Source organism: Cyprinus carpio, chromosome B11 (assembly GCF_018340385.1).
Source record: "Cyprinus carpio isolate SPL01 chromosome B11, ASM1834038v1, whole genome shotgun sequence".
In the NCBI taxonomy this organism is placed as follows: domain Eukaryota; kingdom Metazoa; phylum Chordata; class Actinopteri; order Cypriniformes; family Cyprinidae; genus Cyprinus; species Cyprinus carpio.
In genome coordinates, this window is record NC_056607.1 from 17,987,659 (window position 1) to 18,004,277 (window position 16,619).

At 37.7% G+C, this 16,619-nt stretch overlaps 1 protein-coding gene across 1 annotated transcript in view; it reads right to left on the reverse strand.

Annotated features, from left to right (window-relative positions):
* Positions 1-16,043, reverse strand: part of LOC109079769 (A disintegrin and metalloproteinase with thrombospondin motifs 9-like) — a 38,374-nt gene extending 22,331 nt beyond the window's left edge. The window contains exons 1-22 of the mRNA XM_042734337.1: positions 15,533-16,043; positions 14,415-14,797; positions 13,102-13,261; positions 11,891-12,180; positions 10,821-10,904; positions 10,568-10,692; positions 10,184-10,224; positions 9,994-10,099; positions 8,221-8,367; positions 7,814-7,955; positions 7,451-7,555; positions 6,410-6,555; positions 5,932-6,113; positions 5,081-5,217; positions 4,828-4,945; positions 4,535-4,630; positions 3,183-3,349; positions 2,913-3,042; positions 2,557-2,683; positions 1,452-1,662; positions 1,168-1,329; positions 860-1,021 (exon numbers count right to left, since the gene is read on the reverse strand). Coding sequence (XP_042590271.1) covers positions 860-1,021; positions 1,168-1,329; positions 1,452-1,662; positions 2,557-2,683; positions 2,913-3,042; positions 3,183-3,349; positions 4,535-4,630; positions 4,828-4,945; positions 5,081-5,217; positions 5,932-6,113; positions 6,410-6,555; positions 7,451-7,555; positions 7,814-7,955; positions 8,221-8,367; positions 9,994-10,099; positions 10,184-10,224; positions 10,568-10,692; positions 10,821-10,904; positions 11,891-12,180; positions 13,102-13,261; positions 14,415-14,797; positions 15,533-15,629 — 3,318 coding nt within the window. The 5' untranslated portion in view covers positions 15,630-16,043. The remainder of the gene's footprint in view (positions 1-859; positions 1,022-1,167; positions 1,330-1,451; positions 1,663-2,556; positions 2,684-2,912; positions 3,043-3,182; positions 3,350-4,534; positions 4,631-4,827; positions 4,946-5,080; positions 5,218-5,931; positions 6,114-6,409; positions 6,556-7,450; positions 7,556-7,813; positions 7,956-8,220; positions 8,368-9,993; positions 10,100-10,183; positions 10,225-10,567; positions 10,693-10,820; positions 10,905-11,890; positions 12,181-13,101; positions 13,262-14,414; positions 14,798-15,532) is intronic.
* Between the last annotated feature and the right edge of the window lie 576 nt (positions 16,044-16,619).

Genomic DNA, 16,619 nt, shown 5'->3' on the forward strand with positions numbered 1-16,619 from the left:
AACTGTATGATTTGCAATATGCTAAAAAAAAGTTTCTTATATTTAATACTCTTAAATTATTTTATTTTAGTTTCAACTAAATTCTTTTAATCTGATTATTCTCCTAAGACTCTTGAAAAAAACTACCACAGTCTCCAAAAAAATAAAATTAAAATAAGAATCTGTTTATTTAACATTACACTGGACAGAATAATTTAATGACATCTGGACGTAAGCGACTATTCTCTCCGCAATCTCCAAAGAAAACAGCCATGTTTTCTCTGCATTAGCGCTGTTTTGAACTTACTGTCTGAATTAATTTACTGGATCCTAGCTTGGACTTTCCAGAAGTTTACCAGTTTAAAAGGATGTGAACGCAAAAGGTTTTTTTTTTTAAGGTATTATTGTCGTTATAAAGTACTATTCAAATTAGCACTCAATATATTTTTTTTAATAAATTAATTATTCTACTCTAGATGCTCTGATTGGTAACCCACACATGAGGTAGACCTATTCCGCTTGAATTGGCTCACGTGATTGGTCAAGATGAGAGGTGATCCCGCCTGGGTATAGTGTGATTTATATAGTGTCATTTCTAACTACCCAGACACTGACATTTTTACTTAGAGTACCTGTAACATGTCAGAAGTTGCGGTACGCACAAAAAAAGTGCAAGATACTCTAAAGACTAAAATATAGAAGTGCAGGTATTGCGTACCAGAACGTACCGACCCACTTCAAGAACTGCCATTATCACAATACACTTGAATTTTCATTTTACACGCATAAGCATCAAATATACTTCATGTAATACCTGACATACCTAAACATATCATGCACCTAAATACTGTTTTTGTTTGTTTGTTTGTTTGCTTCTCACCTGTCCCCAGGGTCCCACCTGCCAGGAGGCACATTCTTGCTGTTGGCAGGCCTGTACTGACTCTGGTTTGGAGGAATCACAGAAGCGGTCATCCAAACGCTCCTCTCCAAACTGACACCAAGTCTGGCGGTGCTTATAGCCCTTCCCACAAGTCACTAAACACTACAAAATGAATTCCAAAGCAGCATTAGAATAAGTCATGGTGGATGACTAGATTTTTACTCTGATGGTTTAAGCATAGTCTGCATAAAACCAGATTACATTTGAAGCTGCCCATGTTTTCATGGGATGCATTGGTCGGTGTTTACCTCAGACCAGTCTCCAGTCTTCCACTGAGGACACAGGAACTCATTACAAGGTTGGACTGTGAGCTTTTCTTGTGGGTTGCACTTGGTTTCGTCATCAGATTCTGCTGACTTTCCACATACTGCACTCCTATGACGTGTTCCTCCTCCACAGCTCCTGGAGCACTAGAAAACCAAGAAAAAAATCCTCAAAGTAAGTCACATGTCAAATATATACAGTCCACATTCTTTCAAGTTCATGAATATATTTAACAGAGCTGTTTTGAGACCAATGAGGTTTTTCGAACCTCAGACCAGGAAGAGTACTCCCATCCACCAGGGTTGCAGTCTCCATGGCACACCTCCTTGTCTTCAGGCTTGCGCTGGTTGCTGCAATAACGGTCATCAACCTTCTGGGTTTTCCCATCCAAGCTGCTCTGTTTGATGCAGTAAATGTACAAAGTCCTGAAGCCCAGACCACATGTGGCTGTACATTCGCTTTTGCGAACAACCTGCCACCTGCAAATTGAAGAAATGCAACAAAGTTAAACCCCTGGTTTCATTACAAAAACTAACTAACTAAATAATAGACTAATTCAAATGATTGTAGGGTCAGTAAGAATGTTTTTGAAAAAAGCCTCTTATGTTCACCAAGGTTGCATTTATTTGATCAAAAACAGTAAAATCAAGCGTATAGCGTTAGTTCTGGCTGTTCATGGTCATGACAGAAATTTAAATTCTGTCATTAATTACTCACCCTCATGTTGTTCCAAACCTCTAAGACCTTTGTTCATCTTTGGAACACAAACACAAATTAAGATATTTTTTATGAAATCCAAGAGCTTTCTGACCCTGCATAGACAGCAATGTAACTAAAATATTCAGAGAGCCAGAAACGTGCTAAGGAAATTGTTTAAATAGTCCATGTCCATCAGTGGTTTAACCATAATTTTATGAAGTTACGATAACACATTTTGTGCACAATGAAAACAAAAATAATCACTTTATTCAACAATTCTTCATCTCCCTTTATCGAGAGTACCACGACACATGCGTGTGCATTATTCTGTTTGTAAACAAGGTGCAGCGCATGTGAGTTCTATGGAAAGCAGCATGTTCTACAGGATAAGAAAACTATTGGATTGCATGAAAAATATATTTTTGTGTGTGTTCCGAAGAAGAATGAAGGGCTTAATAATTAATGTAATTAATACAAGAGTAATTAATGACATATTTTTCATTTTTGGGTAATCTATCCTTTTAACTTCTTTCACACACACACACACACACACACACACACACACACACACACACACACACACACACACACACACACACACACACACACACACACACACACACACACACACACACACACACAAGTTTATAAAACTAGTGAATGTGGACATGTACCTGAGTTCACAGTCTGTGTTGCATGGCTCAGAGATCACAGCTGGTTTGGGAGAGCCATGGCACCGCTGATCAGACACAACCACTCGATCCGACTCACGACTGCACAAGATCTTCCTCTTGCGCTCTCCTGATGCGCATAACAAACAGCACAAGACATACACAAGTTCAAACACATGTTTGTGATCTAGACAAAGAAAGAAAAAACAAAGTTCCTCATTGCATTCTCCAAATTTCCAAGAAACACTGAACTGGATGACCCCGCCAGCATTAAACGTCTGGTTCAAGTTTACCGAATTCTAAACTGACTTTTCTGGCATATGTTCACAAAAAGTATTTGTTGCTTCTCTCACACCCACCTTGGCACAACAGACTGCAATCCTGCCACGGGCCGTACACATCCCAGAAAAACTGCTGAGGTTTGTCCTCTATGGGAATGTTGTAGGAATACCTGACGTCAGGGTTATAGAGGTTACCTACGGATAGCACCTAGTTGGAAAAGATCACATATAGGCCAAAAGTATGGTGTTACAAAGATTTTAAACATTATTCACACGTTGCTAAAATGTGAGGTTTCACAATGTAAGACAACATAAAAGTTCAAATTGAATTCACTGAAGCCATATTACCTGGATAATAATCTCCTCTTCTATGCGGTCAGTGCAGTTGATTCTCTCAACAACATGGTCAGAGCCGCTGTATTCAATAACAGCATTCCCTACTCTGACTTCCCTTTTAAACATACTGACCACAAAATCTCCATTGAGTAAATATTCTCCACGGCTGTTGGACAAGGCTGCAAAACAAAATTGAAACAACATACATGCTTTATTTTCTTTATGTTCAAGCGCAAAAAGCAGATATATATTCAGCCATGCCACAGGATAAATAATTAAATAGCGTCCACTTGTTTAAACACAAATATCTCTCACTACAAGACCTGCATGACCTAAGGAATAAAACATTTTCATTTACAGTCAGATTTAGCAACAGTCAGGGCAGATTAGGCTAATCGGGGTAAAGAAATCCAGCATTCTGTGAAGAGGCCACGTCTTGCTCTACTGAAGTCAGTGTGCTTCAAAAATGCGCACTAATGTGATTATGTAGCTAATTTCCTGAGTTACTTTCCTCACTACTTCACACATTACAACGGCCAACCCCTGCTCCTCATACATAAACACACATAAATGCGCCAAATACACATAGGCATGCAAAGATATCAATAAACACACAAGCACAGCTCAGTAAACTGTTGAAAACAGCACATATTTCCTTAGGTTTGTAGAGTTCAGAAGCATTAACACGAAAACATTTATGAAAACAATTACAAAAGCCTCTTGTAGCTTGCAGTAAATCTTGACATCAGTTCACCTATAGCACATCAAAGCCGTAGGATTCATTTTAAATAAGAACTGATCATGATGAATATGCAAATCAATTTTCCAATTGGCAACTGTCTTGTAATGATGCGTAAAGCACCAGCACTAACTGAATTATAGCATGCTCTATAGACTCTTGACATAAATATTACATTTTTACAAGGGACGCATGGTATTTTAGTGCAATATTGTTATTTGTGGATTTTAGAGATTATTAAAACTTGTCAGCCAGTGTTGGATATTAATCGTAATCGCTCATTTGTCATTACATCTGCCAACATATAATCTTCATTTAAAGTTCATCTTTAAATAATTAAATAACTTTTTATAATTCAGTACTATGTAGAATTCAGTATTTTACAGATTTTAGTATTTTTTTTAAAGAATACATAGGGTTTTATTTTTAATTACAAAATAGTACATCATTTTAATTTAATATGAATATGATATGAAAATAATTATCAGCATGTTTATCAGTGCATGCTCATTTTTATTATTACTCTTTCAAGTTTTATTTAAATCCTCTGAACTACCACTGAACTACAACTAAAAAAAAAATCTTATATTTAATGTCTAATGTAATTCACATTATCTTATCTTACCGAGGTAGTTATCGTCCTCTGGTTTCCCTGAGTAGCTGTGTTGTCTCACATCTATGTTTGTAGCACCGCTGGGAATTCGCACCACAACATTGTAACCTGCAAAAAAGCAAAAATCAATAAAATAATCCTCCAAAAGATATTATTATAGAGTAAATATTATTGTTGTTTTGGTCTGTAATTGGAATGAACTGCGTGGAACTAAAGTGAATCAAGCTAAATTTGAATTAAATTGCTTTGGGTTACTTGACTAACATGAAAAGAACTGCGCTAAAATAACAGCCTGCGTCACCTACCATAATGCACAATGTTGAACGTTCCTGCCACAGTCTTGCAAGATGAGTTATCCCCACCACACACTCCACACTTATCTCTCCTGGCCTTGGAGTTTAACACGTGGTCACATCCTGCTTGCTGCAGAAACAGAATGTGGAATTAATTCAAAGGACACTTGATCAGGACTATACAGGACTAATGCTTCAGATTATGCAGGATATTCACTGATTTAAGGTGCATTTTCACACCACATAGACACACAACTGCACCCACCCTGCACAGGCCCTGCACACAGATGTCATTGGTATCAGGCCCACACTGCGTGCCATCAATAACTCTGTCCCTGAGTTGGTAGTAAGCTGTACTGCCCGCCACACGACAGAACAGCTTACAGCGATCCTTCATCAGAACTACAGCACACACAGCCATGAGAAAGAGTTAATACAGTCTGACTTACTGTTTTCAGGACACTGATCATATGTTTCTCATCACAGCTATTCATCTTTGTACCACACAATTATCAACTTAATTAAAATCGAATTGTGTTTGGTAATTTGATTTGTCTCAAATCACGAGGAAAATCTGGGTTATTGTTTAATGTGGGTTATACATACTGAAAGCAATTATACTGTATATTGGTCGAATAATACGTTTGAACTGAAACAATTAAGAAACTTATTCTATAGGGATATCTTCAACAAATACTGAGAGCTACTGGCAAACATCAAGGGAGACATCTAAAGCATTATTTCAGTATTTTTTATTTAGTATAACAGTATTTATTAATATTTTGAATTAGATTTTGTTTGTCTTTTTTAATACTTTTAAAAATATTTCTATTTATTATTGTTTAATATTATTATTATAGTTTAAGTTGTTTCCGTGTAGTGATGTCTTTTAAGCTCCCAAGTGACAATAGAGCATCATAAATGTAGCCAAAACAATTGGTGTACATTTAAGCTTTGTGTGAGGAACAGACCATGGCTGCGTTTCTCAAAAGCATCATAAACGAAGTTAATTGTAGAGACCATTGGTGGCTTACAATGCTTTTGGGAAATGCAGCCCATGTCATTATTCAGTAAAAATCTTCTTCTCTATTGAGAAGTGTGCCAGCTGCAACTTACTTCCACTATACTTTGGCACCCAGCGGACATTTGGAGGTAGACCATTGATGTTGAAGTGCCGCCCATCAAAGTTGGCACACTGTTCCTCCCTGAAGTCTTTCTTTTGCTTGGAGCATGGCTCAGAGTTACAGGAACGGAATTTCATCCTGCGTCCGACACAATACTTTCCCCCATTTCTGGGCCTAAAAGTCATGAAAACACATAGACAGAGCACATATTCACATTTAGAAATACAGTATAAATAAAACTTTCTTTCATAGAAAGTCCCTTTTGCTTTCCTGATGACGTTTGTGTCTGACTGCAATTTAAATTGAGCAAAACCTGCTGTCTACCCATGTGCATTAAGTAAGCAATCTCTTTTGAAGAATATTCTTCTTCAGGATGGCTGTGCTGCTGTCATTTGTCAAGGAACATTGAGAAACCTGGTGCCAATTCACAGTCCAGTGAGGATGCAAGACTACAAAGAGCGGCAGCTTACACGGGTCGGTTGCACTCGCGCACAGCGATCTTGATTCCCCCTCCGCAGGTCCTTGAGCATGTGCCAAAGGGACTCCAGACGCCCCAGGCCCCCTCTACTGGAACAGATTCATGCTCTTTATGGATGCACAGGCCATGTTTACAATGCTGCAAGCGAGGAACAAACACAAAAAAGATGAGCTCATTGCAAAATCAGTCAGTGCAGCCTGCTTGCTATAAAGTCCACCAACTAGAATGATTATTCATGTCAACTTATTTCAGTGGCAATAAACTTAATGGAGCAAAGCGCCAAGCTACAGCACTATTCCACCATCAAACTGCACGTGGGTCAAGCGTTGTGATGCAATGCTCAGATTTAAAACAGTTTCACTCAATGGCTACCAGACAATCCACATATTATGGGTGGTCCCAGCGTGAAAATCAAAACAAGCTGCAAGAGACCGGTTCTGTGCATATCTAGATACATCAAGCCACATGATACCACACCAAAAGCATATGACAAACAATGAATGGCAGCAATTTAATGTTGAGATACCTAGCAACCATGTAAAATTGCCCTTCTGTGATGCAACGGTTTTCATATGGAGGTCATGAGAAATGCATTGCCGTTCACAATCACTACCATTAATTAAGTCTGACTTGGGTTCACAATCTGGGAAACATTGTGTAAAATAGAGACAGGGGCAAAGCAGTATATCAGTGAGGATGAGTGTCATTGTGGAAATTATTTGGTTGCTATTTGGAGGAAATATGTGTTTGAAGTTACACTGAAGAATCTGCTTTTCATCTGCTAAAGACATACACAAAACTAATAACATAGTCTCCACAAGCAGCCAGCCAAATGTATTATTGCTTCACAATAGAAAACTCTACACAAATCTTATCTTTAACAGGACAGTTCACCCAAAAATGACATTTCTATCATTATTTATTCACCCTCATGTCATTTAGCACAATAGAAGATATTGCTGGGATCTAAACAACACTGGAGCCCAATGACATTTTTCTAAATATGCTCACATTTGATTTACTGAGTGCTTACCTTTCCAGGAGAACACTCTGTCCCATCGGCCCATGGCATGTGTTGGGTCCGGCAGCCACGCTGGACTCCTTCTGGACTGGTGCACCACAACCTTCGGCACTGTGTCTGCACAACATCCAAACACTTACTGTTAGCTTAAACAACTCTTAAACACACACTCTTATGCACAAAATTTGTACTGACACTTGTTTTTTCTGCACACATAACATGCTTAGAATGTCACTTTGATATTATTAGCTGTACTATGGATTCTCTTTACGTTTTTTTATTAAAAACATCTCCATAAATAATATTAGACAGCAGATAATACACAGTAGAAAACATCCATGTCAGTATGTAATTCCCTGAGGGGAATCGTCTCACCATATATGGGCACACCTGTGTCCCAGGCCCAAATATCAGCTCACATTGTTTATTGACGCTGTATATCTGTCCAGGCAGCTGCTGGGACAAACTGTATGGCCTAGAAACTGGCTCATCGAGCAAACACTCACCATACCCTGTGCTAATGATAAATGATAAACAAATGAGCTGAAGAAAAACAAGACACACACAACACAAATGGTCTCAGTAAGTTACAGAAGACGAAAAAATTAATCTGTTCCGTTTGCTACAGATGACGATGTTTCCATTCCAACTGAGAATGTTTAGAAGAAAACAAATGCAAGTTGACGCTGGACATGTGGGGCTCAACATCGAGAGTTCAAACCAACATCACAGGTTCAATAACACCCTGTGACTATATGGATTGTAAAATGCGGTTTACATACTCGAGGAACTCTGTGATGTATTTCCGACTACATTTGGACCACATCCAAGGATTGGTGTAATAGTTGAGAGTAGGGGCCATCACATGTTGCTGGTTCTTGACTCCATCCTCCTTGCATTTGTTACTGTCATCGTGAGGCATGTTGAACCTAAGGGCATGATTGAAAACACACATGCATACACACAAACAGGACAATATGATGAGCAGGTTCAGGACACATGTACTCTGATCTGCACACTATCTGTAAAACTGGCCAAAACCAGTTATTTTCCCATTTACACCACAATCCTACTATGAATTTTTTTTTTTTTTTTTAATTTAGAAATTAAACAAAGATTAATGAAGTCATTCAGTCTTTCTACTTCAAAATTTCACATTTATTTCAATGTGTTTCTTGAACTTTCTTTTTAGGAATTTTACCAGCAATTTTTTCACTGTATTAAAAATCATATGTATATCATATCTATCTATCTATCTATCTATCTATCTATCTATCTATATATATACATATATATGTATATATATATATATATATATATATATATATATATATATATAGGGGGAATGGGGGAGATAGGGGAGATGAGAATGAACAATTAAATATCCTAAAGCATTAAGGATATTTCAGTAATACAGCATAAAATAAGTGTTTATTTTAGTTCAGATTTTTTTTTTTTCATTTGTCGTCAATAAACTGTATTATTTATATCAGCATTAAATAGACCTTTTGCCACCCCAAACCCCTCCCCCTAGATATTGCTAGGAATATTGCCAGTATTAAAAAAAACTATATCATTTGGCCACCAGTAAGGAAAGTAATAATCCTATGAGCAGCAGAACATATCTAATTCTGGGACTACCATAGGGGAGAGAAGTGGTACGCGCTGCATAGCACTGTACAGCACCAAGACTAAATCCTCACACAAGCACATGGCACTGATGTCACCACCTGCCACCGGATAAGAATGGAATTCAGAAAGCGAGTTTGTTTAAAGGGCTTTTAGATGTAATTTCCATATGACTGTACATGCAAACTTAGGCATAGATCCATTTTTCAATATTGTGGCATAAATATTAGCCTTTTATTGAAGATTTTTGCCAAGCTGAAATTGGAAACAGATACTGTTTTACTGTACATGACCATCATGAGACCACTGTATGAGCCATTACCTCATTTATTAAGATAATTTACCTCCAAGACTTTATTAAGCTAAAAAAAAAAAAAAAAAAAAAAAAAACAGAGCATAACTGAGTCATTTCAGCAGTGATGAACAGACCTTGAGAAGTTTCACAGACTATTATCGAGCTGTACAAATGGCAATCACGTCTCCCCAAAACATACCAAAATAAAAGACACACAACTAAAAAATAGGGAAAAAAGGCAGTGAAGAGGCCTGAGAAACTTGCAGACTGGTGGACCTTGAAGAAGTTCTACTACAAAAGTAGAACACAACAGTAGATAAATGATTTAAAGACAATTTAGTTCTAGGTATAATAAGAGATCTTCTCAAGCAAAGTCAGTGTGACAAACAGTATTTATAATGTAGGAGATGTTACAGCTCAAAAAGTTTTTGGACACTTAAGCCACACTCAAAACTTAAAAATAAATGATTTAAAGACAATTATTTTGACACTTAAGCCACACTTAAAACTTAGAAATGCATGACTGTCATTGTGCTAAAAAGCAAATAATTAACTCTAGTGGCATTTATGTTGAAGGGGGAAAGAATGCACACATTTACAAAGTGAAACATTTCACAAAAATAGTACTCACACATGGCCAAGCTCATGAGCGATGGTGAAAGCAGTACTGAGTCCATTATCCTCATTAATACTGCAACTTCTGTAGGGATCACAAACTGTACCCAGCTCAGCAAGACCTGAAAGTGCATGAGAAAACACCGTAGTTAAACTGTCAACTTTAATATGATCATAACCACCATTTTCACACAAAGATGATTTACCTAAAGTGTCACACTTGTCCCGTGCTCGACAGATGTCCTGCCTAAAATCAAAAAAAAAGGACAAGGCTTCACAAATTTGGATACTCTTTTATCTTGCATTTGTGTCTGTGCTGTACTTTGCTTTCTTATTTATTCATGCATTCACTGACTTGAAAAGTATAAGCTAAGTAGTTGTAGCACCATAAATAATTACTTTGTTACTCAAATAATTTCTGTACTGTATTGCTCAAGGTTCACACTAAGTATAAAGTTCCTGTGTTGCTAAATGAATGGTACTGAAATCATACCGTGGAGAGAGGACACCAAACATAGCATAACATTTTGTATTTTACAACATCTGTGAGCAAATAAAATCTAAACCATTCCATAAAAAAACGTTCTTACCTTGTGATTAGGATGGCAGTGTCGTGATGCGAGTGATGATTGTCATCCAGGTGGTTCTGACTCTGCTGCCATATGCAGAAGTTTTTCAAACTGGCTTGTGCATTGAAAGAGATAGTGGGACCATCCTATAGAATACAGATGATAACATTTGAATAAGGTTAAGGTTTAACTGTAAAAATACTGCTTAAGTTCATTTTAAAAGTGCCCTTAATGCAACCATTAATTATCACACTTCCACACAAAGAACTCTTACCAGCTCATTCTTTATGATGACCAACTTCACAATAACAATGTTAATCAGGTTTCCAATGCTGGGATCCTTATAGATGGAGGAAACCTAAGTGAGAGAACACAGACAACTGGAATTCATTGTCAGGGCTTATAATTACTTTACAGCAGGGGTCTCAAACTACTGGCCTCAGAGAGTTTCAGCTGTTATTATATTATACACTACTGTTCAGAGATGTTTGGGGGCAGTAAGACTGTAAGAAATTGTACTGTTATTCTCCAAGGACGCATTAAATTGATTAAAAGTGACAGTAAAGATCTTTACAATTTTACAAAAATATTACATAACTGTTTTCACCATTGATAAGAATAAGAAATGTATTTTTAAGCACCAACCAGTGTATCGGAATGTTTTCTGAAAGATCATACGACACTGAAGGCTGGAGTAATAGCTACTCAAATTTCAGTTTTGCCATCAGACAAATAAGTTACATTTTTTAAAAATATATATTAACATAGAAAACAGGTGTAATTTTACTGTAAATTGATCAAATATGCAGCCTAGGTGAGCATAAGAGACAAAAAACTTTTAGAATGTTTTTAAATCTTTTGTAATCATCACAAAATATTTCAATCAAAATATAATCTTTTTAAATGTGAAAGTACTTGGTAGGGTGGTTTTTACATTTGCTGTCTTGATTTTTTGATTTCTGAATTTCAGTACACAAAGACCTCGTTGAACACGTGATGTTAACCTCAGCTGTTGAAAAAAAATTGTTTCTTGGCCATTGAGAACTAGCTTGTGCTGCCAGACCCTGCTGAGAATTCAGCCTTTGCCAAGATCAAAATATAGGTCATCTAACCTCCCTGCGAGTTCCAACGAAAAAGCATCTAAAGCATGCAGTCCATGCAACATACCTGATTTTATTTGTTTTCTAATCAACATTCATCAAGTCCGTCAGACATATTCACCCCATGCTAATAATCTTTCCCGTAAGAGCATAGTAAGTGTAAGAGCAAGAGCACCAGACCTAAAGCAAACCCAGACACAAACCCATCAAACCAGGAGACTATTGTTAACTGGGCAGAACTTACGATGGACATCAGTGTAAGAATGTAGTGCTGGAGGTTGCTTCCATGATGTTCCACCATCTTGCTGTCTGCCACAACCATGACTTCAACAAAACGGGGGTAGGAGAGGAAACGCTTTGATCTCCGGTGTGGCTTGGAGTCACTGCTTTCATTAGCGGAGTTGTGCTTGTTTTCTGAGGAGGGGAAGGGGGCAGAGAAGAGACTGGAATTAAGAGTCTCCAGGTCGGACAACATGCTTGAGGGCGACTTCTTCTTCAGTCTGTTCCTGCGTCTGCGGTGTGGCTCTTTATGTCCTGCATTAAAGGAAGAAAACAATACATGTTAAGAAATAAAGTGAAGTGATTATGCATCCAAGGAGGGTTAATCATTATATATATTAGATGATAATATGGATTGTAGACAGGTGAGCTTCCATAAAAGTGAATGCATGCAACTGCTTAGGGTCAGTAAAAGTTAGTTTGAACTGAAGAATGTTTCTTGAGTGCCAATCAGTCTATTAGAATGATTTCCGAAGGATTAAAAAACAAAGCTGCTGATGAGTGCTATTGATACGCAGCAGCATGTATTAGCTATGTCCAAATATTTTACTTTTGTAACACTGAATTTACAAACATTTAAAACTGGCATTGCTTTACTAGAATGCATCTCACCACGTGGCTTTCATGGTATTGTGCCTCTTGAGTTTCCTTATCTTCAGGCCACAGGAAGTGCAAGAGTCAACAGGATTTTGTGGCAGTAAACTAAGATTGGAATGATACCAAGAACTTCCAAAATGATTTTTCCTGTTCCACTGACTTCTACTCAATGACATTTCAAAATAGAAAAGCAAAGGATGCAAAAGAAACCATGAATAGCACTATGAGTATTTGAATGCCAATGATAGCATATCCGTTTCCGTGCCTAAAAGCGTTGTGCTCTGCTTATATTCATAATCATATTTAGTTAGTTAGTTTTAATTATGCATTAGCATACCATTTGCAAAACTACATAGAAACAATATGGTAAATTAATGCTTCTTATCTTGAATATGAGTCAGTACAATGCACTGGGAGTCACTGAATTCACTACAGTAATGCAAGATCCAGTACGGTCCAGTATAGTTTTGTTATTGTAAATATTACTGACAATGGTTTACTTTAAAGTTTAAAAGCAGATGTTTTACCTCTCAAAACTTTTCCACTCAAAAGGTAAGACGTGCTCGTGTTCCTGTTTACCTGAAGTTTCACATGTAGTTGGGTCATCTACAGTCTTTTTTGAAGCATCTTTTCTGTACACGACATGAGGTTTGATGTGTTCTTCTTCATAATGTTCACCGTTGTAGCTATGAAGGGGCTCCACAAAAAACTCCCCTTCTGGTGACCTGAAAGTGCCAAGCTAAAACAAACAACAAAGTTTAAATTGGTCCGCAGCCAGTGAAGTCTATAGACACATTCTGTGTGTGAATGTATATTGCCCTTACAACTTCCCCCTATGATTTGATTTACGTACAAATCCTAAGTGGCTGATGGAGTGATAAAATAAACATACACTGAATGCATATCAGTGTACTGGCCTCAGTGGGGTAATGAATGCAGAATTTTGTTGATAACTATCAGAACATTCTGCTACACTTACGAAGCATAAAGTTTTGAAATGTGAATTTCCTAAAAGCCAGCGAGAAGCACACTGGTAAATGCCCTCCTTATCTTCAAGAAGAAACATACTGAACAGGTTTGACGCCAGTTATTGTATTACAGATAACACATTTTAGATACATTTTTTGTATACACCTGAGTATTAAGGGATACAAACTGGCCATTCCAAACAAGCCTGACAAATTTACTAAAAATTGCAGATTTTCTGCATAAGAATACATGTGCAATAACTTTAACATTAAAATACCATAACCATATGATCTCCCAATTACAGGCACTCTATACTGGGGGTAGTGTTATCTATGCAGGCAATCCAAACTTCATAGGTTCAGCATCATCATCTAAATGTTTCAGAATTTAGAGCATGCATTGCCTGTATGTCAAGGACCACATAACAAAGAAAGCACCACTAAATATGGTTTGAACAGGTTCTTTTAAAGGATTCGGAAGAACCGATTCCCTAGTTCGTTCCCAAGACTACTTTTGATCTGTGAGAAACGGCGTCACATGGCGCGAACTCACGTTCACATCAACGGATGACATCTGAGTCCCATATATGGACTGCCGTTGACGTCAGCACACTACTGCTGCTTATGCCCCTGATGAGTGTGCGTCACCCAGCTCGTTCACAGAGCGTAATTTTGTATGATACCTTATTTAAAATGTTGGGGAAATACTTTCGAACCGATCTGTCTCAAAATTGGTGCGCATGTATCCGACTAATAACTTGCACCAAACTTCTCTGTGAGTGTGTGCGAGTAATTATGTAACCACAGTAAGGATCTGGGGTGCACATGAACACTTGCAAAGTTTCCGAATGCATACTGCGACCTGTATCGCATAAATTATGATTAAGATAATTATTATTAATAATAAACGTTTATTAAACTCACCAAACCGGAGCAGAGACTGATTACTGCGGTATGCTCCTGCCCAGCGTTCACATGTCCTTTATAAAAGCAGTGCTGATACTCTGTGTCCTCCTCATCCCACACTTCTGAATTATAACCTTCACTGGATGCTCCGAGTATCGTGACAGTGTAAACTGGCGCAATAAATCCCGACTCGAGTGTAAGATTAAGGTAATAGTCCTGTCCAAAGGCAGATATTTGGTAATAGACGTGCGGAGAGGTCCAATGATGGGAGATGTTGCCGGTTACTGGGTCGGTACTCCGCTTTCTCCTCTTGAAGTGCACGCCCGTTGGCAGGTTGTCACCGGTTTCATTCACTCTGGCCGGAGTTACAATCTCATACGCGCCAAAGTGCGATAATTTCGCTGTGGTAGAAAATAGAGACTGAATAGTAAAAATTAAGCAACAACAAGTGATTCTTTCTATAAATGTCGTTTGCAGTGACTTGTAAAGTACATTTTTGTGACATTTAAGCATTTTTTTCAGACATACTGTCTAAATGATCAAGTATTGCTCTGCGCGTCTAGTAACAAACAGGTAGCTAACAGGGTTGAAAGTTTTACATTTTAATTTGCCATTACAAGATAGCGAAACTACACTTGCCAGAGTGTCACAATTTAATGTCGATATTTCCAGAAATACCTACTTATCATGGTAACAGGGTTGACAGTGAAAGATCGTGTCTACTGATGAACATAAAACATTAAGTGATGAAAAAGAGAACACTTAAACCTGTACTTGAAGAGCTCACTTTTTAGAATGAGAGAGATAATTATTCTCAAATAGGTAAATATAATAGTAACAGGGTTGATGCATAAGGAACACAACTTTAAGTTTTCTTTAAAGAATTCATTGTCAGGCTACACTACTTACAAAATATACAGCCTATAGAAAAATCTCCATCAAAATAGTTGCTAACTGTTTTTTTTTCCCCTAAGACTCCACGAGATAAATCAGGTGTCAGTCAGTTACTATTACTCGAAGACTCTTCATACAGCACGCTATGAGCTCAGAAGCAAGCAAGGAAAAGTCATTCATTCTCCGCGCCTCAAAGTTCTGAGTTGAATGAGAGAGTAAAAGATCATGAAAAGAGCTCGTACCTTTTTCTGAACCTCGCGGTGTCCCTGCTGAAGCTAGTGCATTCATAAAATCAGAGAGTAATAATAAAAAACTTAGTCCCCAGAAGAACAAAAACATGATTGTCCACGTTAAAAAAAAATCAATGCAAGCAAGCCCGAATTCACTTATCCGCTGTTCCTTGAAGCCGCGCTCACCCGGTATTTCTGCCGTACGGTTGCCACATCCAAAACTTTTCTCCTCTACTTAATAGAAGTGACTTCCATGTCGCTAACAAGCGCTCGGTCGGAGCTCTTAGTTTGCATGCATAATACCAGAAAGGGGGTCGATGCAACTGTGGTGGTCTCCAGTTTGCTGATTACTTTAGCCGAGACTTGGGCGTACTCTAAGAGACACCCCTCTCTCAGAAAGCCACTCCTGCCATATGTGTCGCTAATGCAGCGTGCAGACTAAACTTCATTTTAAAATCACTGAATATGTTACTCATAACGATCATGCAAACGTGCATTATGTTCTTGTTCCTACTTCAGACTGTGCAGCTATGGCTACATTCAGTTCCGTTGCCTCTCTCTTATAAGATGGTTCTTAGACTAACTGACGTTTACATTTATAAAAACAGCTTTTGGTCAAACTTTTACATTTAAAGAGCAAGGAGCGCTGTAAATTTGACTACCTGACCTTCAACATAATCTTGAATAGAATATGACATGATATACTATACATCACTAATAAAGTCCACAGAGGTTTCTCGTGTATATGGTAGTTTCCCAATCTTGGGCTGTCCCAACACCTGTGTCCCAGCAATGTGCATTTATATGACTGATAAGTGTTCTTCAGTGGCTGCTACCTAAGCTGATACCAGTTATTAGGCAGCAGGGTGGCTGAATCCCAATAAATAATGCTGATATAGACTATTATAAAGCAACTGAGACATATATCCTTGTATGCTGAACTTAAACATTTTACGCAGGATTCACTAAAATATACATTAATAACAAATGTTACTTTGGACCCTGATAGCTAATTATGAAAGAATCACTTTTAAATCACTGCATGTTTTACCTCTTAAAACTTTTCCACTCAAAAGGTAAGATTTGCACATGTTCCTGT